General features: G+C 35.9%; 2 protein-coding genes across 4 annotated transcripts in view; one reads left to right on the top strand and one right to left on the bottom strand.

Moving 5' to 3' along the window:
• The window catches only part of LOC110371698 (large ribosomal subunit protein P2), a 148182-nt gene extending 145047 nt beyond the window's left edge, over positions 1 to 3135 (bottom strand). For both annotated transcript variants that reach the window (XM_064040326.1, XM_021328059.3), the window contains exons 1-4: positions 2976 to 3135; positions 1936 to 2108; positions 591 to 686; positions 7 to 90 (exon numbers count right to left, since the gene is read on the bottom strand). In XM_064040326.1, the coding sequence (XP_063896396.1) occupies positions 20 to 90; positions 591 to 686; positions 1936 to 2107 (339 nt within the window). In that variant the 5' untranslated portion in view covers position 2108; positions 2976 to 3135 and the 3' untranslated portion in view covers positions 7 to 19. The remainder of the gene's footprint in view (positions 1 to 6; positions 91 to 590; positions 687 to 1935; positions 2109 to 2975) is intronic.
• A 2842-nt stretch (positions 3136 to 5977) lies between these two features.
• LOC110371705 (potassium channel subfamily K member 15) overlaps positions 5978 to 22993 on the top strand; it is a 47699-nt gene continuing 30683 nt past the window's right edge. For both annotated transcript variants that reach the window (XM_064040412.1, XM_049843158.2), the window contains exon 1: positions 5978 to 6362. The gene's annotated coding sequence lies outside the window, so the exon portion shown is untranslated. The remainder of the gene's footprint in view (positions 6363 to 22993) is intronic.

The following is a 22993-nucleotide window of genomic DNA, read 5'->3' as shown; positions in this document are numbered from 1 at the left end:
ACTCACCTGCGAAGTGCATTTAGTCAAATAGACCGAAGCCCATGTCCTCATCTTCTGACTCAGACTCCTCCTTCTTGGCCTCTTTCTCTTCTGCAATAGAGAAGACAAGAGTTAGCAAGAGTTTGAATATTGGGGGTTGTTTGTGTAGTATGGAGAACATCAGGTAATGTAAGTTGCAGCACAGGCTCTCAGTCGAAAGATGGTGTGTTTTGAAATCATCATGAAAATCAATCATTTAAGTGTAGTAGAAATAAACCAACAAATTAAATGCAAAAACTATGGGTACAACAAGCATCATTATCTATTTGGTGCCAACAGTGGCATTGCTCAGTTGTGTAAGTGTACACAGGCCATTTCTTAAATTACTATCTTCAACTGGTATATTTTTCCCTTGGAGCAAGGTCATCATCTCCCGAGCCTTTCCCGACTATGTTGGAGTGGTCAGTCAAGTCTTGGGACAAGGTATACTTTACAATTCTATGTTATTTGCCTTTTAATTTAGTGGTTACTCTGACAATAATATCAACAAAATCTCAACGTGCATGAGATGGAAGAGCTATTCCAATCCCTAATAAGGATCAGGCACATACCTTTCTTCTCCTCGGCGGCGGCAGCAGCGGGCGCGGCTCCACCGGCGGCGGCGGGGGCGGCGCCTCCAGCGGGCATGGACGACAGCTTCTCACGGCCTGAGGAAGAAAGTTGGATATTTCTTAGTATGTATGTAACTAAGCGGTTGTAGGTACTTGTCAAAGTTGCAATGCTGAGTCTCAGTGACTTCTTTGATTGTATGATTTGTTATTAGTTTTGAAATTTGTTAAAAAAATATAAAAATAAGGCACATCAGATAATTCTCTCATTGCTAAGATAGACTCAACTGGACATACACTTTAATTTTTAAACGGTTTTATTTAGCTTACCCTGTTTGTTTTATTATTTATTCTTTCTTGGGTCAAATTTAGTAATTCAAATTTAAGTACCTTGCTGTTGTCAGATTGATCTGAAATTTGGTACACACCTTTAATTCCGATGACAATACAATATACTAATATCAATAACATTGTAAATCCAAGATGGCCGCCGGTACAAAATGGCGGATTACATATTTTTTCCACAACCCCCTCAATATGGGTATCAAATGAAAGGGCTACTCAAGTAGAATACTGTCAGCAACCCCAGCGGGGCCCAACAGGGCCAAGGCCTGCCTGGGCTGCGGGATTATCCTGGTACATAAAAGGCCTACGACGAAATACAACGGTTTTTAGTCAGTAAGAGTTTGGCACTCCCTCACCGCTGCTGACCCATAAATAGAATGAGGAATATTCGGTAGGCATTTTCATTAAATACTAAAAACTAGAAAATAAAAAATCGGTAAAAAAACTTTTAAGTTAAACGGTTTTATCTTATGTGCACTGAAAACTAGAAAAAAAAATGTTACTTACCTATAAACCTACATAGGTGGTCCGGTCATATTAGACTAAAATAAAAACGGGGGCCCTCTGAAATCCTACCTATGGCAAAGCATATCTTTATACTTTGGTAGATCGTGAGCTCGGCGTTCGCTGGTGAAGCCGCTACGGCTGATTATTGATTGTCAAAATCTCCAGTTACGATTATAGTAAGTAGAAATCCACAGCTATTATACCTCTAGAAGAAAGTATTACAGCAATAGTTAGGTAATGGGCCCCACGTTTTTATTTTAGTCTAATATGACCGGGACCACCTATGTAGGTTTATAGGTAAGTAACATTTTTTTTTCTAGTTTTCAGTGCACATAAGATAAAACCGTTTAACTTAAAAGTTTTTTTACCGATTTTTTATGTTATGAATGGCAAAGAGAATACTTGTTCTCTACTGAATTAATTCGACAACACTAATTAAACATTCTTCAGTTAACCACAAGAACTTCTATGAGAGACATATGCAAAGTAAACTTACCCTGTTCAATGAGCTCCTCAACGCTCTTGCCGTTGAGCTCAGCGATGACCTTCTTCAGCTTCTCACCGTCGGCCTCGATACCCACGGAGCTGAGGATCTTCTCCACGTCCGCTGCTGCCGGGGACGCCTTGCCTCCCAGCACAGCCAGTAAATACGCGGCCACGTAACGCATTCTGAAAGTTATTGAGGTTGTACATCAGGATTCATTCACCATACAGGAGTTTAACACGACTTATTTACCAAATAAGTTCTTGCTGATTTTGTTGACGCAAGGAACATAACCCTAAATACTGCACTAAGGGACAACACAATTTCTTGTAAATTATTTTTTGGGTAATTGCAGTTCACACAATCCACATGTCTAATTATCTAAGTATGAACGAAAAGTACTTAAGAAGCGTTTGTATCCCTACAACTTGTTCCGAACTATACCTATAACTTGTTTACATATTGGCACAAGAATTAGGATTTCTGCCAAGTAAGGAGATATATCAAGAAATGAGTAATGCATTGCGACTGTTCACATGCTAATACTTAATAAAAGAAAGTTCTAGTGATTTCATATACACAACTACAATGTGTGCTCAAGTTTTGAGGTTATAAACACATAATCATAATTCCACTGAGCCAGTTTATATTGGCACATTCTGCATGTAGTTACACCATTATTAAGTCTACTGATAGTGTAATTAAAGCTATCGAACCTGTAGAAATACCAGGTTTCTTGAAAATAACACGCTCGTCACAACAAAATTTACACATGGGAGGTAAATTGTGTTTAAACGAGTATTTACAAAGTATAATAGGAAGAATACCTGGGGCTAATATTACAGAAGACATATTTGAACTAAAAATAAGGTGGGAATTGATAAAAACTTAGCAAACACTGAAGTTTTACCGCCTATGTCAGTCTGGCGCGCATTACCGAAATCCAACTTAATCACATAATTTACACTTTACCCGTGCAAGAATGATTATACCACACATTCTTAATACATTTAAAATTGTAATCACAGTTATATTTTACAAATATCACTTACTTTTAAGTCGATTTGACACGAAACGTGTGATGCCGAAAAATAAACGTTCGTCTTGAACAAAATGTCAAGAGGAAAGAGGGAGGGCGGGCCAGGTGCGGGGAGCGTCAATGGGTTGACAGTTCTAGAGAGCCCCATGCAGATATCGATAAATCGACTAAACTAAAATAAATCGTGTTACTAAATAGTACAAAAATATAAAATTATGTTACTATGACTTATTCTTTTCTTGTATTTCTTTTTAATATTTTCTTATTTATGTATTGTATATATCTATGTAAATAAGACATTTTTTTCTTAAATGTTATAATTTTATGAGCAATAATTAAATGGAACGATAAAAATGTGACTGTTCTTCAAATAAATTCATATTTATTTTGATACTATGTACATATTGTACATAGATAGTATTGATAATTATGTACCTAGTAACTAAAAAATATTAAATGCTTGTATGAATAAAGGAACAATGTGTACAAAATCTATGTATGACGGATTAAATGCAAGTTGATTTCAAAACATTACTTGTAATGTTACAATTTAAATTGTCTTTAGTCGATTTTCATGAGGATCAATAGTTTATATCCAGGCTCATAGATGGCGTTGCATGCCTTAAAAAATGTTTAGTTTCAAAATTACGGAGGTAATAATTTGACTATAATTCAGCATTATTTTTAATTAAGAAGCCAGCCGAGAAGGGTTGTGTTTTTTTATATTTTAATTAGTTAAGGACCTTAATAACGCATTAGATTATAAGTATGTTGTTATGTTAGTGACAAGGATGGTTAAATATTTTTTTTTATCAGAATAAATTTGTTGTGTGGTTAGGGCTTCTTTGAAATCACACGTATTATAAGGCACAACTCATTAAGAACAGCTACGCCTCATTGAAGGGATTTTCATTTTGACTCAAGGTATGTTTGGAGCGATATTTCAAGTTTAGCTGAACTGATTTTGATGGTGTTTTTTTGAGAATAATATTTGTCAGACTTAGGAGAAGAGTTTAGGTATATGAAAGAACAGTTTATGAAAAAAAATAGACTAGGTATATGAATGGCCCAAAAATAGCCCTCTCCATAACATTATGAGCCAAAATACACAATTCCGTAGGAAAAAAATATCCGTTTATTCATCACAGTATTAACAATGAGAACCAAGTACACTCAGAAACAAAAGTGAAAACACCAATTCGCCGAATTCTGTTTATTCGATGTTCGACGTCGACACATTTGTACCATTTCGAAATGAAACCACCGTATTGTAGGTAGGTAGATAGCATAGAGAACAAAATAAATGGCGGAGGTGCCATAACGGAAAATCGTCCCTACGAAACAAGCGCGCCGAAATACGGGCGTGGAGGCGACGAGGAACGTTAATGTTTTCGCCCTTATACGCCTTCTTTGGAAACGATATTTTTTGTAATACCGAAAATCACTGACAAATGTCACCATGAATACGAACGCTTTGTTAGTTCACTCGTAACTGATCGTTTTGGTCATGCTCACCGTACTTATTTTGCCTAGAAGTGCCTGCCCGACCTACCTGCATTATGGCATCTCCACTCATTTTTCCTTGCTCCGTGGTACCTAGGTATATCATAGTGTTTCTATTTTATGTGTCAAACGGGACTGAGTTATGACTGTACTGTGCTGCGGATACAGGAACTTTTATCGGAACGACACGTAGCGTTAATCATGACAATTTTCCGATAGTTAACAATTTTGGGGAACGGAGTAATGAATTGCGATTCATTTAGATACTGTCAGTGATATTGTTTATTGGACAGGAGTGTGTATTGCTGTCCAATTATGATTGAGATTATTATAGAGTGTTATGTATATGTATTGATGTCAAACAGTTATGTACAAAAAGATATAACATAATGTAGAGACTGGGATTTATGTATCACACGTACCTATGTAATGTATGTACAGAAGACCGATTTTAAAGAAGATGCTTGCAGGTAGGTAACTATTGGAGCTTAATATTTCAGGCCAGATATTCGACCTACCAGACTTCCTTTCACAATCATAAAGGAAACACGAAGAAAAAGGGTAACCTATTCTTCTTCTAAAATTATTACAGCCATATTTTTGATACCTATCAGGCAGGCAAATTAATTTAGCATATTTTTGTTTACAGTTGCAAATTGAGGGCTTTCATCCACATAAATCAAATAAATGCAAATTGAATAGAAAATAAGAAGAGACAGAAACGTAGCTTTTTCCTACTACTGATTGTATCTCGAGACATTAAACTTTTACACAGAAACTGGCTAGGCAACTAACTACATCTAAAGGGCTTCTAGCTTTTTCAGAGGAAACTCGATATCGACCGACATAAAATCTTCAGCCAAACCACAAGGAACCCTCTGAACTGTAAATCCACAATGACATCAGCATTACTATCACAATTCGTATAAAGTGAGTCCATGTTATTATCGCCTGCAAGCTATCCCAGCGAGTAAAGCCGACTGCTCCCGAAATACACCGGACGGCGGCGCACGGCGCGGCGTACAATAAAAACTAAAACTGATACGCAGCGACCGCCGTCGCACGCGCACCTAATATTAGACCAGACAGGCCAAAGATTATTGTAGATGCAAGTTGATGATGTTTCTGCCTAGGAATGGATTTGCTCATTTAGTAGATCACTCTGATCCTTACAACCGATTTTTTTTTGCGTGGCTCAAGGCTGGATAGGGTTAGATTAATATTATTATTCGGACATTTAATTATACTTATACTTTAATTACATTTTTATATTATACAATAAATTGAGCAACTTCATATTTAGCAACTAAGACAACGCAATGAAGATTCCAATCACAGACATGTTAAAAGTGGCATTCTTCTGTCATTGAGAAGAATGATGGTTTATAAGCATTTTTGGCAGTTAATTTTGCACTGTTGCAGTAAATACCATGTAAGATTGTTGCATTTAATTTTAGGTCTAGTCTAATCTGTTCTATGATCTTTGTCGGAGTTTATACCAACCCCGATACAGCCGGTTTATTGGTTAGTCGGCGTGTGAGCTACATATCAATAGAACATTCCTAGCGTTTTACCTGTTACGCACCAATCGTAAATATTATTTGATAAATTAAAATTCTCATAAATCCTAACAGTGCCACCGTAAATTTTACAACTGTATAAATAATATGGAATTCCTCCGAAAGAACAAATATTAAATCGATTAAAATAATGTTGTGAAATGATATAGTGTTGTGAAATCGACTAAATTTTAGTGGTGTGCTGATATAAACAAAGTTTTAAAATTGGAACTTAATAGGTTTTAAAAAACAAATAGGTATTTTATTTTGTGATGGAAACTTGCATCGTGTGCTGGAATATAAAAGTGAATATAATAACAATAAAGCTTCGGGAATAGGTGAGTTTATTTTATATTATTATAAGATATCATTGGTTAACAGACGGTTCTCATTTACTCGGCAGCTGAGGTAAGAAAACGATCCATCTTTTCTTTGCGATTGTCTATTTTTTTGCTAACGTTACAACCTCGATTACAATCAATCCAAACTTCGATTGAAATTAATACATACGTACATTCCTACTTAAAGTGAATTCATTCAAAATTAATGAATAGGTACTTTCGGTATGTAAGTACTATCAGATAATTAGTCACCCAAATTAAATAATCTTAGCGTCAGATCCTTCAAAGAACTACGTTTAGCATAGCTAACTTCACAAAAAAAAATGTATTTTCCAATAAAATAAAAAAAATCCATGTGTGAGAATACGTGGGACCTGCATAAATAAAACGCAGGTACCTATAAATACTTACATAGCATAGTCTTTTCTAGGTAATTAGGCCTAATGGAAACATCTAACCCTTATACCAGCCGAGTGTGATCCGGAGTCCCGAAAGGTTCCGTACCATTTTTACGAAACCAAAAAAGCATATTGTGAAGGCGCTCATTAAATACTTAAATACCAATTTATTTTATTCTAACAAACTGTGTTGTGATTTAGGAAATACAGCTTCAATACCTATACAAAAACTAACGATCCTATTAAATATATTAAATATCCTTCGAATTGAATACGGAATCCTACAAAATTAAAAAACTCGTACGCAACGCCAATTTTATTTTGCTTTTGTTAATATCAGTTCTTGTTTGAAAATGAATTATAAGGCTGAATTCACATCGTCGGCGAAAAATTAATTCTAAACAAACTTTTATTTTTTATTATTTTTGCGTATAAAAGTCTAGTTTATTTTTTAACATTTCAATATCATTAGAATATGATAAATGCTTTCAAAAATGTTAACAAGATTTTTTTTTATTATTTTTTATGCGCCTATTCCGTAAGATTTCCGTTAAATATCAATGATGTGTCAAATTAATCATATACGATGTCAAAATAGAGGCAGTTTGGGAATTTAAATACGATTTTCAGTAGAAAAGAACTTCTAATTGTAGTTTTCAGATTTTATTCGCGTGAATTATCACATGTATAGGTAGGTAGGTACTGTAATTTATTTTCCTACGCCAAATTAAAGTTCCTTCTATGTAAAAAAATATATATTGGTGAAGGAATTGAAAAGTTCATTTTGGTTTCATGGTGGGCGTATTAAATACCAAAGGGAGTTTTCGTAATATTCTACCTACACTTATCCTACTAGGTTTTCCTTCATACCACTAAATAAATAAATAAATACCACTTCACCTTCCATGTAAAGAAAATGATTTCCTTAACAAATCTAGTTGAAAAAATGTGTCGACGTTGGAAGTGCCCCAATGACGTCCCAATGACAGTGGAAGCTATAAAACAGAATAGCTGGTCATCCATCCACTGCCCTACAACAAACGAAGCTTAAGTTAACGAGCCATCAGCCCCTCGATAGCATGGACGAGTGTAGTTAGTTAAATCGAAAGATATTCCTTAAATCAAAGGTCTGTCGGTCTGTCCTATGGGTAGATATGCCTTTACAAAGACGGAATTCCAGTGTTTCCGAATCAAAACTTGCGTTAAGTGGTGCTGATCCATAAAAAAAATAGCAAATTCAGAATTGTATCGAAAAGGTCTTAAGTAAGTCAGCCATAGACAATAAAAACTATGAAACAATGCAGCTTATCAAATCAGTTAAATGTTATAAAGATTATATTAAGCAAATGTACTTGCATCACTTAAACTCAATGGAGTCTTCCCTAGAATACTCTATTCTGTTACTGTATCCTATCAACATTTACTTGCACTCATACTGTTTTCAACAAACCGCAATCTACTTGAGCGCATTTCAACAAGAAAACCGTTCCATTATTCAATACCAATCAAAACTTCTCATAAAATGACCTAACAGTTCCCACTTTCCATTCGGTTCACATAACTAGGTGTTGGTCCTAAGTGGCGCTACCATTTATTGCCAAAAGACCCGTGAATTATGGGTCCAGAACACGGAGGCAGGATGAGTGGATTTGCCATAAGGCAGGTAGGTCTGGCACCTTCATGTAGGTCAAGTAACGTATGATAGGCGTAATCAGATCATCAGATAATAGAATTAGGGAGACGTTCGGGTTCTTTGTCAAATCAAAACTAATCTGTGAAGGATTGACCTTGATTGACTTTATTTTGAAAATAAGGGTGCGTCTACACGGTGCATGTAGCTGGAGCAAGTTAACATGCGCATGTGACAAGAGAGTGGGTGGGTAATTTGCTTTGGTGATGTCGCTGGACCCGCACGATTTTAAAATGCATGTAACCAGCGCATGTGCCTCAAAATGCGCAGGCAACCTGCACCGTGTAGATGCAACCCCGAACCACCCGCATTTTGGCGCGCTACTTTCTTAGACTTTGCGTTATGACATCTCCGCCAGTTATTCTGTTCTCCATGGTCCAGAATAAATCCCTGGTTTCCACATACATGTTTTATTACATCGTGCAACGTAAGCATACGTCATTGTTACTTTGGATACATTTAGTTTAGTTGCGACTTCAGGGAAGAGAAACAGCTCGTATTTAATGTGAGCTAGTTAATTAGGGGCATTTATAATACTGACTTATTTTGGCAGTTAGTATACGCGGACATAGTATTGTTTATTTTCCATTGTATTCTAATAATAGAGAAATGATTTTCGATATAGGTAAAATAAGCATCAAAATTCCTTTACGCAAACAATTGACAAGAATTTTATACTTACAAAGATATTGGCTTTACCTGGAAAATCATAGCAGATTCCTTAGGAAAGAACAGAGAATCCTATTATCGACGTAATGGCGGAAAAAGATACTTCCACGAACAATCTTTTTGCGGCTTAGAAAAACTTTGTACTCGAACATTTTTAAGACGTCGCTGTACACAAAGAAAATTCGCATTGTAGATCCATTTTATCGATCGCGTATTCCGTGCGATGACGTCACAATCGTATGAAACGTTAACGACGTGCGTGGGCGCAGGTGACGTTTACATCAAAGCTGAATGATTTAATTTTACAATATGTACGTAATAATAACTGTAGTTTGGACGTATTGCGGGATTAAAGTATTGTCTGATACGTATGCGAGAGGTGGCCTTGAGACTGATCGATTGAGTTTCTTAATATTATGCTATGGTATATTGTTTTAACTGGAAATGCAGATTTTGTTCCAGACGATAGTTACAGCTGAACTACCTAAATGGTGGGTCTCTTAAACAAACTTTAAACGTTATATCTACACAAAAAATAGCAAAACCTTTTCATTAAGTCTAACTTCGTAACATTGGTCAGTAATCCATATGCATATGCATGCAAACGGAAAGATATCTATCAATTCTTTACTGTCACCTTGCCCTTATGTGACTTTTTGTCTGACCAGGCAATGAGTCTTAAAAATAATGAACAGACAATTATAAAAGTCTACGGTAGAAAATAGAAATAAAAATCGCCACTAACACAGCTAACTCAAGTTATTGACCTATAACTAACCGTCAAAGTAGAAGGTATGAATGCTACGTTTTCCCAGAGGAGGAATTAGTGGCATACGCTACTGGAGTCGGTCTAACTTCAATAATTCCAAAGCCACTGAACTTACGTGTACGCAATTAAATAGTTCCGCCTTACAAGCTAGTATTTAACGTAACTGTGTTATTTTAGCTCCAATGTAGAAATTAAAGTTATATATTAGGGGCTAAATGGTCCTTTGTGAAGTGACCATTTAAAATCTATGGTTACTAATTTCATAAAGCTGAAAGTTTGATAGTATGAAAGCGATAATCTCAGAGAGTATAGGACCGATTTGAAAAGTGGTTTCACTGTTAGATAGAGCATTTATTGAGGAAAGATAATTTATCCGTGTGCGCCAATAAGTCCCCACGAGACGCGGTTGTCACCGCATTCAATAACTGTGGTACTAATGTTGGTTTACCCAAAAATATCGTGACATTTTGTGAACGCCACGCCATAATAAAGACATTGTCTACTCGCTATTTTAGTAACACCTTGTATACAGGCTGAAAACATAATTCCGTTGCCTCTCAAATGTCAAACTTCACCCTTACAATTTTTGACAGCGCCAACTTTTGATTTATAGTCTGTGGACAATAAAGCCGCAGTTGTCATTTTGATTGACAGGGCGAAGTGTTGCGAAGGTCGCGCTCATTAAAAACTCTCATTAATTATTTTTTCAAGGGCACCTTTTTAGTTATTTATATGATGTAACTGGCCTGAATTACATATTTAGCTCTAGAAGAATCCTTTCTATTAGTATTCTTATAAATTAAATGGGAAAGTAACTATTAGCAATAAAGCTAAAATGGCTGAACCGATTGTGATGATATTTGGCATGGATGTAGGTAACTTTAGAGACAGGCTACTATTTATCCGGATTATGGGAGAATTCACCTGGTACGTGGGTGAAATCGCGGGAGGAAACCACTTAGTCGCAAAAAAAACCTATTCAAGAGTAATTTGTTTCAAAATCGTAGGCTGTCTTCGTTGCAATAAATTGCAAGCGTTTCAATTAGCATGTAATTAATCAGGTGTAAAATCGTTGAAAGTAATAAAAAATGGCTGCCACATGCTTTCAACGAGTGTACAAACAACTGAAGAATCTAAACTACCTATGTCTAAACCGCTGTGGGGGTGTACTGCTGTGATTAGTTTACGATTACTCCATGTAAGATGTAGGTGGGCATTTAACGTTTTTATCTGTTGTACACAAGAAACACATTAATAGTTTTTTGGGTTTCGAAAGCAAATATTCATTTTGGAACTCTGTTTCCTATTTATGAAGCTTTTACTGCCGGTGTCCCCCTTAATCTTTGTAGAGCTTTTTTTAACCAATATTTTAAAGTTTATCTAAACCCAAGATCATCAGGAAAACATAAGAAAACGTGCCATTAGGAAGTTTCTTGGAAGTAGTGAAGCCACTCCATCTTCTCCCGAGGGTATCGTGAGTACCTAACGTTTAAAGACATAGCAGGTAACGTACGTTTAAAAACATGTTTCTACTATTTTATATAGGAAAACTGATCAAGTATTACAATATACTTTGTAAATTAACAATATCAGTCTTTCATAATTTTTTGATGCATCGAAGAAATTAAGCATTACAACAAATCTATACATCTAAAATAAAGCTGACTTAATAATATAAATGCATGAAAACAATATAAAATGACGCCCAAAAGAAGAGTCTAAAAGACACTAACCCATAAAATGAGTGGATTTATCAAATTCGAATAATTCTCGTTATTATTCCGATAACTTATTCCTAATATTGGAAACCCAAATAAATCGTAATCGATAAACACACGGTCAATTTAGCAATAATCGAAATTATTCAAAATAGCGTATTTCCAAAGCATCGCTTGCTCAATTACCAGTTGAACCAATTGTAATACTTTGTTATAAATAATTTAGTACCGAGCCGATTGTTAGTTTATAGTTCATTTAATATCGGCAGTTATGCCAAGTCGTAACTTTACAATCTTAAAGCTTACCTACTTTGTTATAATTACCAACAATTAGTGTTTGCTGTTGGCTAATTTAAGTTCTTAATTTCGTCTTTTTGCTCTTAGTAAAGTCAACGATTATCACGATTTGGTCCTGACTACGGGTTTATCTTTTCAATGTGTTTAAAACGATGTTAAACAAGTCGCCATCCATTATTTTTAAATTACAACAAACAATCAACAAGAATATTTCTGAGGCTCATCCTTAATTCTATTAGTTTAAGTAGCTATTTTGTTTCTTGGATCGTTTTTCAACAAAGGCGAGACTAGAATATTTATTTTCTTAACCAATTTCTCGTTTTATCTCCAGTATTTAAAACAAGCTCTTTCTTGAAGACTACTTCTACTTTTAATTACTTACTAATTAATGACACAAACAGCTTGGGATTTGTGTTCCGTCAAATTATATCTTTAGTACAAAACTTGTTAATGTCTGCACCATTTATAAAGTCTTTTACATCACAGAATGGCTTCTCATTCGTAATTCCAAGAAACATCCCTAAGTGTTCCTTTAGTGAAGAAACATTTTGAGGCAAAACTCGTAATTATATGAATTTACGAGCGATATAAAGTTAAATCATAACGTTTATGTGACACCAGTTGCGTGCGCTAATGATAAATACGCTTAGCGTTACGCTGCGTACTCTCAGAGACACGTTCGCAAATGGTCCTCCGAGACCCATATCTGCTCTTTACACTCGTAAATGATATTTATGACAGAATTTAATAGTTTCGACTAAGATAGACGGTTGCTTAGCGAGGATACCAGCCCCAGAATCGTCATTACTGCAGTCACGTTCAATCTTAATTGCAGATAATCATGTTGCTATTGCGTTAGTTTCTCTATACATCAAAGCAAAGTAAGGATTTAGATAATCCGTTAAACAGAGGTTTCCTGAGAAAATATTACAAACTTCAGAGAGAACGTGCTTTCAATTAATCCGTGTTTGATTCTGAATACAAATTTTCAAATCCGTTGCTGACTAAAGCTCTATATTGAAAAGCGTTGGAATTCTCAAATATTCAGCTATAACCAAAACATGGGAGTAGGTACTAGTGGAGTAACGAGGTACGTTCCAATACTTTAGTCGTCGTGCGAACGGTTTTTTTACCGCGTCGAGAATACGCCGGCAAAATTGGTGGCTAATGGTTTTGGGCTACCTGCGATTTTATTTCCCTTTTATACTGAAATATTTTTTGCTGTATTCGCAGCTCTAGTTCTCACTTTGTACAGATAATTTAGAGGCAGCGCAATTTCAAGTGGATTAACTATGATTGATAGACGTTGTTTGTGTTCGGGATATTATCATACTTTGATGGGAATAGCATATAAAGGTTAACCATTATACCAGTAATTATACCAAAGTGTTTTTGTCTGGGGTGGAATAATAACACTAGTTTGATTTCCAATCTCATTCCGTAAAGTCGATCTAAATATCCAAAATAAGCTGAAGAGACTTAATCAGATAGAAGTATGAGCTGATGATATTGTACCTACTAAGCACCAAGTTTCAACAAAATCCGTTCAGCCATTTGCGCATGAATAAATTGCAAACGTACACAAAACATTCTACAACGTTATTTATACTAGATTTCGGCATACTGTAATGACTGTTTCACCCAATTTGAACTTTTTTCTCATCAAAATATATTTTACATTTTCTTGATTAATACCGTGCGTATTATTCGCGAACTGTTTAGGTCCCAGTAGATTGCTTATGCCTAGCACAAAATAACAAATTATATTTTCCAGTTGGTCGAGTCTTCAGGGATTATAACAGAAACCTTGTATAAAATCTGTCTAACTTTGCACATTTAAAAAATGTTCATAGAAAGATATCTAAGTCTAATTAATTTTGGATGAAATTGATGTCTTTTTTGTTCGGTCTAGTGAAGAAAATAAATGACCTGTGTGCTGTCTGGGTTATCTATTAAATGCTGTTAAAAGATTTTCGTAATAGATTTTTCTTTGGGGACGTGTGTATCGTGTGAGAATGTTTTTCCAGTTAGATCATTATTAATAAGCCGACAATAGTACATAATATTTATGTGTCTACACATAATGAAGTAAAATATTATTTTATTCTAGAAAATTATCTATTCCGAATGTAACATTTCTAGGAACATCAAACAATGTAATATTCTTTGACCTTGATAGAGACGTTTGGACGCACAAACGGATCAGACTATTATCAATCATATTCCGGAAAAATCTGTTGCTAATGCAGACTCACCCGCGTAAATATCCGCACATTACCGCACCGACATCTTTCTTTGCAAAACTACGTTTAATTTTCGCAAACACAAAAAAATAAACGGCGAATTTGTAAACGTCTTATTCGTCAGTTTCCGAGGTCGGTGTACGGTCGTAATAATCTTTAAGACTGACGTACCACGACCACAAAGGAAGTTCTCCCATCCATTTCGTAATCCATTACTCGTTTGCGTCGGCGAAGACGAATAAAAAAGTCTGTGATTCCCGCGATGTATTGTGAAACGGTCGTTTATTTTTTACGTCGTTTGTCGCCCTGGTTTGCGTCTCACCTGTGTTTTGTGCCAATAGCTGGTGTCGGGTTTAATAATACCATAGTTATGTCTCCCACATCCGTCACAGATTATCCCGGCTGATGTAAACACGGTGCAGGATGCCTGCAGATGTGGCTGCCTCGAACTAATTGTGTAGTTGATGCATTGTTGCTAACCAGATATTCGAAAGCTTGTAGGTACTGGCATAGATTTTAGGTTATACATCAACGTTTTATAAACGGATGTGAAAAATGTTTGGGTTAATTAATTCATAATTGATTTTCTTGTTGAAAATTGGTTTATTTGGTTATGAAAATTACTGCCGTGTTGAAATTGAAATGTAAAACAACAATTTTTCAACGTTTTTTAATTAAATCTACCGAACAATCCGCCTGTAGAACTGGATCAAAGAAAACTAAGTTGCATTATGCTTTCCCCAGTCACATTCCTCTTTCTTTGCGTATCAAAGGAAAGATAAAGGGTCTTCACAGAAGAGAAATGAGATATTATAAATTCTGGACATATTTCTTATTTGAATCCCAGATTAGATTAAAGACACCGATGAAAGCATTTGCAGGTCGTTTATCATACCACTGTGATATTTATCACTTGGAATATGATTTTAGGATTTTCTCTGACTAGTTCGGATTATCTTATTTATGACATACGTTAGTTTTTTAACGTATGTAATCTATAGAGCTGATTTATTTAACTAAGGTTAGCAAATTCTTATAAGTTTAGACCCGGTTTCATAATACTAAATTAGGTAGCTTTAGTGGTACTTAATTAAAACGTGTTATTAGTTCATCTACATTGTGTAAAATCTCAAGTACCTCTTAAGTGCTTTGACCCTTTCCTAAATGCCCTTACAAATTTCTGGTCCTTCCGACCCTCTCAGGTATCTTCCACAGCTCGTCAACATGCATAATAACCCTCGAACGACGTAACATATCACTTTATATGATAATCACTACATGGTTAGCGCAATAAATTCAAATACGTCTGCTTTGCATCGCCGTTACTCGGCGCACTTTTCCTAAACGTCGGTTAACTGTACATTCGCGTACATTATTGGAACTGTTTGGATTGATAAATACCCCGTTTGCAAGATCTATGGGTACGTTAAACAGTTTTTAGAAGAAATTCACAGACGTAGACCAGACCAGGGTTAAACAAATAGAGAACTAGAATATATTGCTTGTAGATTTTATTATGGCACAAGTCAAAATTGCCAATTGGTTTGGTAACAGTTTGATGGGTTTACGTCTCGTTAGTATTAGCCAGGTGCGTTTAAGATGTGTTTCATTGTATTTATTCTGTCGGCATTAGGATTAAGTGTTGAATAAACGTCGGGAATACACCGGGTTTATTTCTTTAGGAAACAAAACAGAGCGCTGTTTGTGCCATTCGAGTGTCACATAAAAATAGGATGAGTTTGTATTCACGGATTTTCGTTTACTGAGTTTAATTGAGCTACATAGCGAATTATATACACCTCTATATGTATAATTTCGAAGAAGTAAACATGCAGTCTTTGTGAGTATTGTCTAAGTGTTCATAGTTTTTAAGATGTAGTTTTTGGCGGTTTAAAACAATTGAGAACTATGATCTCTTATAATAATTCTTAATAATCTCTTATAATAATTATGATATTCTACAGTTAAATCTTGTGATTTAACTGTAGAATATCATAATTATTCTTACCTACTTTGTTTGATAAAAATATTTTGCTACTCAAAATACACCCACAAACGCACACTTACACACACACAGACAATGAAGACAAAACAGAAAAACACATATTACCTCCATACATACACTCCACATGATACTCAAACAACTCATATAAATAAAATACTACCACTACTATCTAACAATTACATACAAAATAACAAAAATGAAAAAGGCACACATTTCAATAATTCAAACACTTTAACACACTCGTACATACATGCGAAAATTGTTTCCTCCCAATATTATTATGCATCCGCGGCCAGCCGAGTCTTGACAATGACTCTCACTGTTTTTTACGTCAAATCAAACAACATCACCTTCATATCAACTTCAAAAGTCACTAACAAACATATTATACCACAAATCACACAAAAGCTAGCTACACGCTCTAACACTTCAACACTCACACGTAAACTAAACATCCTACCACCTGTTATTTCTACAAAATGTAATTCCTTACATAAATTCACAGTTCTTCAAATCATGACCACAACCATCGTATTAAAAAATTACAAACATTTTTTTATGAATTTCGTTAGTAATGGCGTTGGATGACATAATACAAAATATTGACGATATAACAACACTAGAATGTCATGATTTAAATGAACTGGAAGAATGTAGGAATTACTGCAAAAGCAATAACCACGAAAACGATTTTACACTACTTACTTTAAACATTAGAAGTTATCAAAGAAACTTCGATGACTTTGCCATAACGCTGCAACGACTGGACGTGAACCTTGACGTCATTGTCCTAACCGAGTGCTGGCTACACGAAGGATCGATAATCGATAACCTTCCCGGTTACAATGTTTACCGATCGGATAAACAACAAAACAAAAATGGCGGCGTAGTAATTTACGTTAAAAACAAATATGATGTATCTATAACCAGCACAAGCCTATTAGACACCGATAGTCTCCTCCTAGTCTTAAACAACAAAATCGCACTAATAGGACTATACCGCTCACCCTCTTTTTCTAACTTATCAGATTTCATCGCTTCCATAGACAATCTCCTAACCACAATGAACAAATACGACACAATTATTATCTCCGGTGACACAAATATCGACATATGCAACACCACAAATAACAAACACCATGATTACTTGTGCTTAATGGCTTCACACTCCCTGCTTCCTGTCATAACCAAACCAACCAGAGGCAAATCATGTATTGACCACATATTCATTAAGAGCAAGCCGAAGCCCAGGGGCATTATATGTAAAAGCTCCATCACAGACCATGACATAGCAATAGCCTGTTTACCAAATATTGACGCATCAAGGAGAAAACCAAATGCCTGGAAATACAAAATTAATGACGACGACCTTATCCTAGACTTAGCCAACAAGGACTGGTCAGACGTCCTAACCCAACAGTGCCCGAGCACGGCGGCAACCTGGCTCACAACAACCCTCGTAGACCTAATTGAAAAACACACCCGTAAAATCAAAACACCTCGTAGCAAACTCAACATTCAGCCTTGGATCACACCTGGGCTCATGAGATGTATCAAACACCGAGACAGGCTTCATCTATCTCTGAGGGCAGATCCAAAAAACACCAGCAAAAACCTGATATATACACGCTATAGAAACTTCTGCAACGACCTCTTACGAAAAATAAAAATTGAATACGATAGTCGACAGCTGCAAGAAAACAGTAAAAATCCTCAAACTCTTTGGAAAGTTTTAAAATCGATATACGATCCTAGCTCCACCCAGAAGAATAAAACATCCAGTGTTACACCAAACTGCCCAGACCCAATTGATTGCCTAAACAAATACAATACATATTTCACAACAGTAGGCAAGAACCTCGCGGACACTATACTCACAAGAATATCCGAAACACAGACATCCCTGACAAACAAATACACGCCACAAAAAAACTTACCTCTCTCTTTTTTCATTCAACCCACTGACGAAACAGAAGTATCTCTCTTCATTAATCAACTGAAAAAAGACAGTAGTCCCGGACCAGACAAAATTGGCGCCAAACTCTTAAAAAAAATACAGAAATTCATAGTTGCTCCTCTTACTTATATCATTAACCTTAGCATAGAAACAGGAGTATTTCCAGAACAATGGAAAGTCGCTGCAGTAAGCCCTATACACAAAGGAGGACCACCTGATAAACCGGAAAACTACCGTCCCATAGCACTTCTTAGCATATTGTCTAAAATTCTTGAAAAGGTTGTAAATACCCGACTAGTTAACTTTTTGGAGAAAAATAACATAATCTCAGAAAGGCAATTCGGCTTTAGGAAGGGAAAATCTACTGAAGATGCCGCTCTTTTGTTAACAAAATCGATTGCAAACTATATAGAAAAAGGGGACAGATGCATGGCAGTCTTCCTAGACTTGGCTAAAGCCTTCGACACCATCTCTACTGATCTTCTCCTTAAGAAACTAGACGCCTCCGGCATTAGAGGTATACCATTGGACTGGTTCCGTAGTTACCTCACTAACCGTAGCCAATACGTTAAATCAGAGTGTCTCACTAGCAGCAAACTTTCCATAAACTTTGGCGTCCCGCAGGGTAGTCTACTAGGCCCAACACTCTTCACTATATACATAAACGACATACTCAACCTAAATATACACAGTGCAGAACTAATATCATATGCCGATGATACTGTTATCTTATTTCAAGCAAAAACCTGGGAGCAGTTATTCTCCCTAGCAGAAGAGGGGCTGTCAACAGTAGCACAAACACTCAACAATAACCTATTAACTCTAAACATAGAAAAGACTAAAGCAATCACATTCTTCAAAACCATGACGTCCAGTCCGCCTTCTAACCTTTCACTCAAATTCCACACATGCCACACAAACACACCAAAAGATAGCTGCTCTTGCGAACAAATACAACGCACTCACTCTATTCGATACCTCGGCTTAATTATTGATGAAAATCTGTCGTACAAAGAGCACATCCAGTCTTTATCCACGCGAGTCAGAAAGCTCATCTATATTATGAAAAAACTAAGAGATCGGACATCTAAAGACACACAGCGCATGGTCTACTACGCCATATGTCAATCTATAATTCAATACGGAATATCTATCTGGGGAGGAGCTGGCAAAACCACTCTCATAGAACTCGAGAGAGCCCAAAGGGCGGTCATCAAGGTGCTCCTCAAGAAACCATTCCTATATCCCACAGACACCTTATTCAACGAATTTGGTGTACTTCGAGTCCGTCAACTCTATATTCTAAATGCATACCTACACACATTCAAACAACTAAAAAAAAGACCGGATTACCAAACGCTGATATCTAAAAGAACTAACCAAGTCCCAGTACCACGCACCATCTCCCTCCTAGCCAGAAGATGCCCTACATACCTGCACACTACAATATTCAACAACGTCAACCGTAGTATATCCCGCAGCACAAATGAACTTCCGTATTTCGCATGCAAAAAGGTGATCAAGAAATTGTTAATGGAACTCACTTACGAAGAAACCGAGAATATTCTCACCGCTTCATCAACACTTGAAAAGACACACTAACTCACACATACCCTCACAGACACCACCCACACACAAACACACACGAAACCAACCATCACACACAAAACACGAACACAAACACCAAACATCACACACAAAACACGCACAGAAACACCAAACATCACACACAAACACCAAAAAACATACAAAGATCTACCTATTAGCTAAAAAGAAGAGGATTTCATTTCTTTTTCATTTATTCATGTTATTATTTTATTTTTATCCTTTTCTTTTTTTTTTTGAACTTAATTGTCCAGAGAAACAAAACAATTAATTTGCACGAAAAAGCAACTTATGTTTTCAGTTTTTGACCTCATTAACCTAATTTAAATTTTACTTTATTTTTATTACTTTAATGTCCAGAGAGAGAACTATTTATCTGCAAGAATGCGATTTATGTTTTAGTTGCTGATCTCCTTTAATATATGTTAATTTAGTTTTATATATTCCTAAGTGTCCACCGATTACATACAAAATAATGTTAATGTTATTATCTGACCTACAATCAGAATTTACGCATAAAAACCACAATGTAATTAGAAAATAGGTCCCCAAGATACAGGCACAGCCTAGTTTGGGGACCACAGAACTGATAAAAATGACTCTAGTAATATAGTTACAGTTTACCTTTATTGTAATCTACCTCATAACATTAAGCAGTGATTTGTGAATGTAACTGTGGATCAATAAACGAATTTATTATTATTATTATGATGACACTTGAAACTGACAGGTTTTATGTCAAGCTTAAAATCCGCTGTTGTGAAAGCATGTTTCAATATACTTCAGAACTAAAATAAACCATATTATGACAAACTGTCTCTCTTGTATATTTTATTAGTGTCTCATGCATGTAGCAGCTTGCAATAAAATAGACATTGAAATATATTATTATCAACATATGTTTTATGTTGTTTTTGATGCCGGCCCAAGTTCGTCGATCTGTCATCGCTAATCCGCCCAGTCGTTACTGTTCAGTGTTGGGTAAATATTCTTGTTTGTAGACAAATACTAACGCATCTGCTGCACTAGGTAAAATAACAATTTTTAGTTTTATAGAATCATGTCTAATTAAGAAGGAAAGTTACTTACTATGTATCTCATAATACAATGCTGGTTTTTATATCTTCGGTAATAGTTGAATTTGGTTGCCCCAGCACAGGAAATATCAAGTGTTAGCTTATGTAAGATTCTAGGGTTAAAAGAAAACATATTTTTTCACAAAAGTTATCTATTTATTTATTAAAAAATAAATAACAAACTTAACCAACATTCCTTACTGTGGAATTTCCTTATCCAAGTCATAACAATCATCAAACACGTAAGACCCATTAGGAAACGTCTTATCCCAATTCATGAAACAATAACGCGACGCAGCGCAAATGCACCGATTGCCCATTATACAAGTTGCATTACAGTTCATAAAGCTAGCACAATGTCCTGGACAACGGTCTATGCACTCTTGCGCAGTTGAGAAACTGAAGTCATCCGGGGCTTTGGAGACGTCACAGGGGATTGACCACGTGGCTAGAGTGATTCCTAGCCTTACTATAGATATGGGGGCCCTGGCAGCTCCCTGCCAGAGTAGTGTCACCACGGGAGGTAAAGCATTGTTCAGCATGATGCACGTTCCAGCTATGATGACCAGTAGTGGTAGTAGCTTGAACATTTTGGTAACAACTGTGAACAAGAAGAAATAGTGTGATTTAATTTTCTACTTCAGTTTATACTCCTATTACTTGTGTTATCTAAACATATATACCTATCGGGCTTATGTATTTGTAAAGGTGAAACAAAAACGGCGAAACCTACTATCCAGAGATAGTGAGAAAAGACAACTCATGAGGAGGGTTTGATTTTCGTATGTTTCATTAAAAAATATTCAGTTTATCAATGATACTCAGGCCAGACACCCTTAAATTATACTAAATTCCTCCTGCTCCGCACCCGGATTAAAAGTAGCCTGCCTCCGTCTCCATGGTGTTCAATCAGTTTCGCAGTCTCAGCGTGAAAGCGTAACAAACAAAATTCACTTTCGCAGTGAAAACAGTCATTATAGTTAAGTACTTGTGTCTTATACGAATAATAATGTATAACTTTGTGGTATATAGGCAGATTTTTACATGTGTTCTCGGAAACCCATCAAAAATGTTTTTTAAGTGGTCTGCTAATTCTCTTATCTTACCAGACCTTCTAGCATAGTATGCGACGACTATAAATATGTTTATGTTTGTAAACTTTTTTATCGCGGACAGTCCCAAATAGCTTTGTGATAACATATTTATAACTATTAGATAATATTATAAATGTGAATAGTTTGTTTACATATATGATTGAATGTGCCTGGGTCTATTATTGTCTTCGCGTAAGATCTCCTTTATCAAGGAAGGGTTTTTTCATAGGCTACTTTTTCCCCTATTCACGAAGTAGTTTTCCCGAAATGCGTGTGAACCGCTGACGGAAGCTAGTTACTGAGTCAAGTCAAACTTTATTACCACAAAGAACGTAGCTAGGTAGGTATGTGGCTGTTTCCAGCTGTTTCATGTGCATCAGATTAACCGTTAGACGCACAAAGTTTCATTAAACTTAATGCTTACAAGAAGATAAAAATTGTTATAAATAGATTTAATGAAACTTTAATTTTAATGGAGCTTTGTGCAACTGACGATAAGTAGTTTTTGCGTTTGGTGTGTCCAAGGTAACAAATAAACTCTTCAGTCCAATAATCTGTACACATACAGTTAAAGAGTTTGCACTTTTTCACACACACGATTCATGATTTTATGCAATTTAGTTTATTTAAAAAAAACAAGGTATCATGCCATTATGAGAAGACAAGAATTAACTATATTACTTTAAACTATTAAATAAATAAAAACCTTACCTTCAAGAGCAAGACGTATTTAAGGAGATCAGTTCACAGCAATCAAATTAGAAAAATGTCTTACAACTAAGACGACCAAGAGAGGAATGAGATTTAGAATGATACGTTTTCTTTATAAGGGATGAACTCGTTACCGAATCATTGATGACCAATGGAAAAGGTTATCAGCTGTTAGGCTCAGTGCACACAGGCCTACGCCCACAGTCACTAGTTTTTTTTTTAAAATCATTTATTTGTATAAGGCTTTAACATTGCTGTGCCAGCTACACGTTGCTTACATGATTGTATGGAATAGCTTAGCACGGGAAGCCAGTAGTAGTTCAAAGCTTGCACCCACAGCACAAGCTAATAAATAGCTTGCCATGGGGCTAACCGACTATTTGTAAAGGTGTTGTG

Source organism: Helicoverpa armigera, chromosome 22 (assembly GCF_030705265.1).
Source record: "Helicoverpa armigera isolate CAAS_96S chromosome 22, ASM3070526v1, whole genome shotgun sequence".
NCBI classification, from domain to species: Eukaryota; Metazoa; Arthropoda; class Insecta; order Lepidoptera; family Noctuidae; genus Helicoverpa; species Helicoverpa armigera.
Note: the sequence above shows the minus strand (reverse complement) of the source record. Positions and strands in the feature narration are given on the sequence as shown.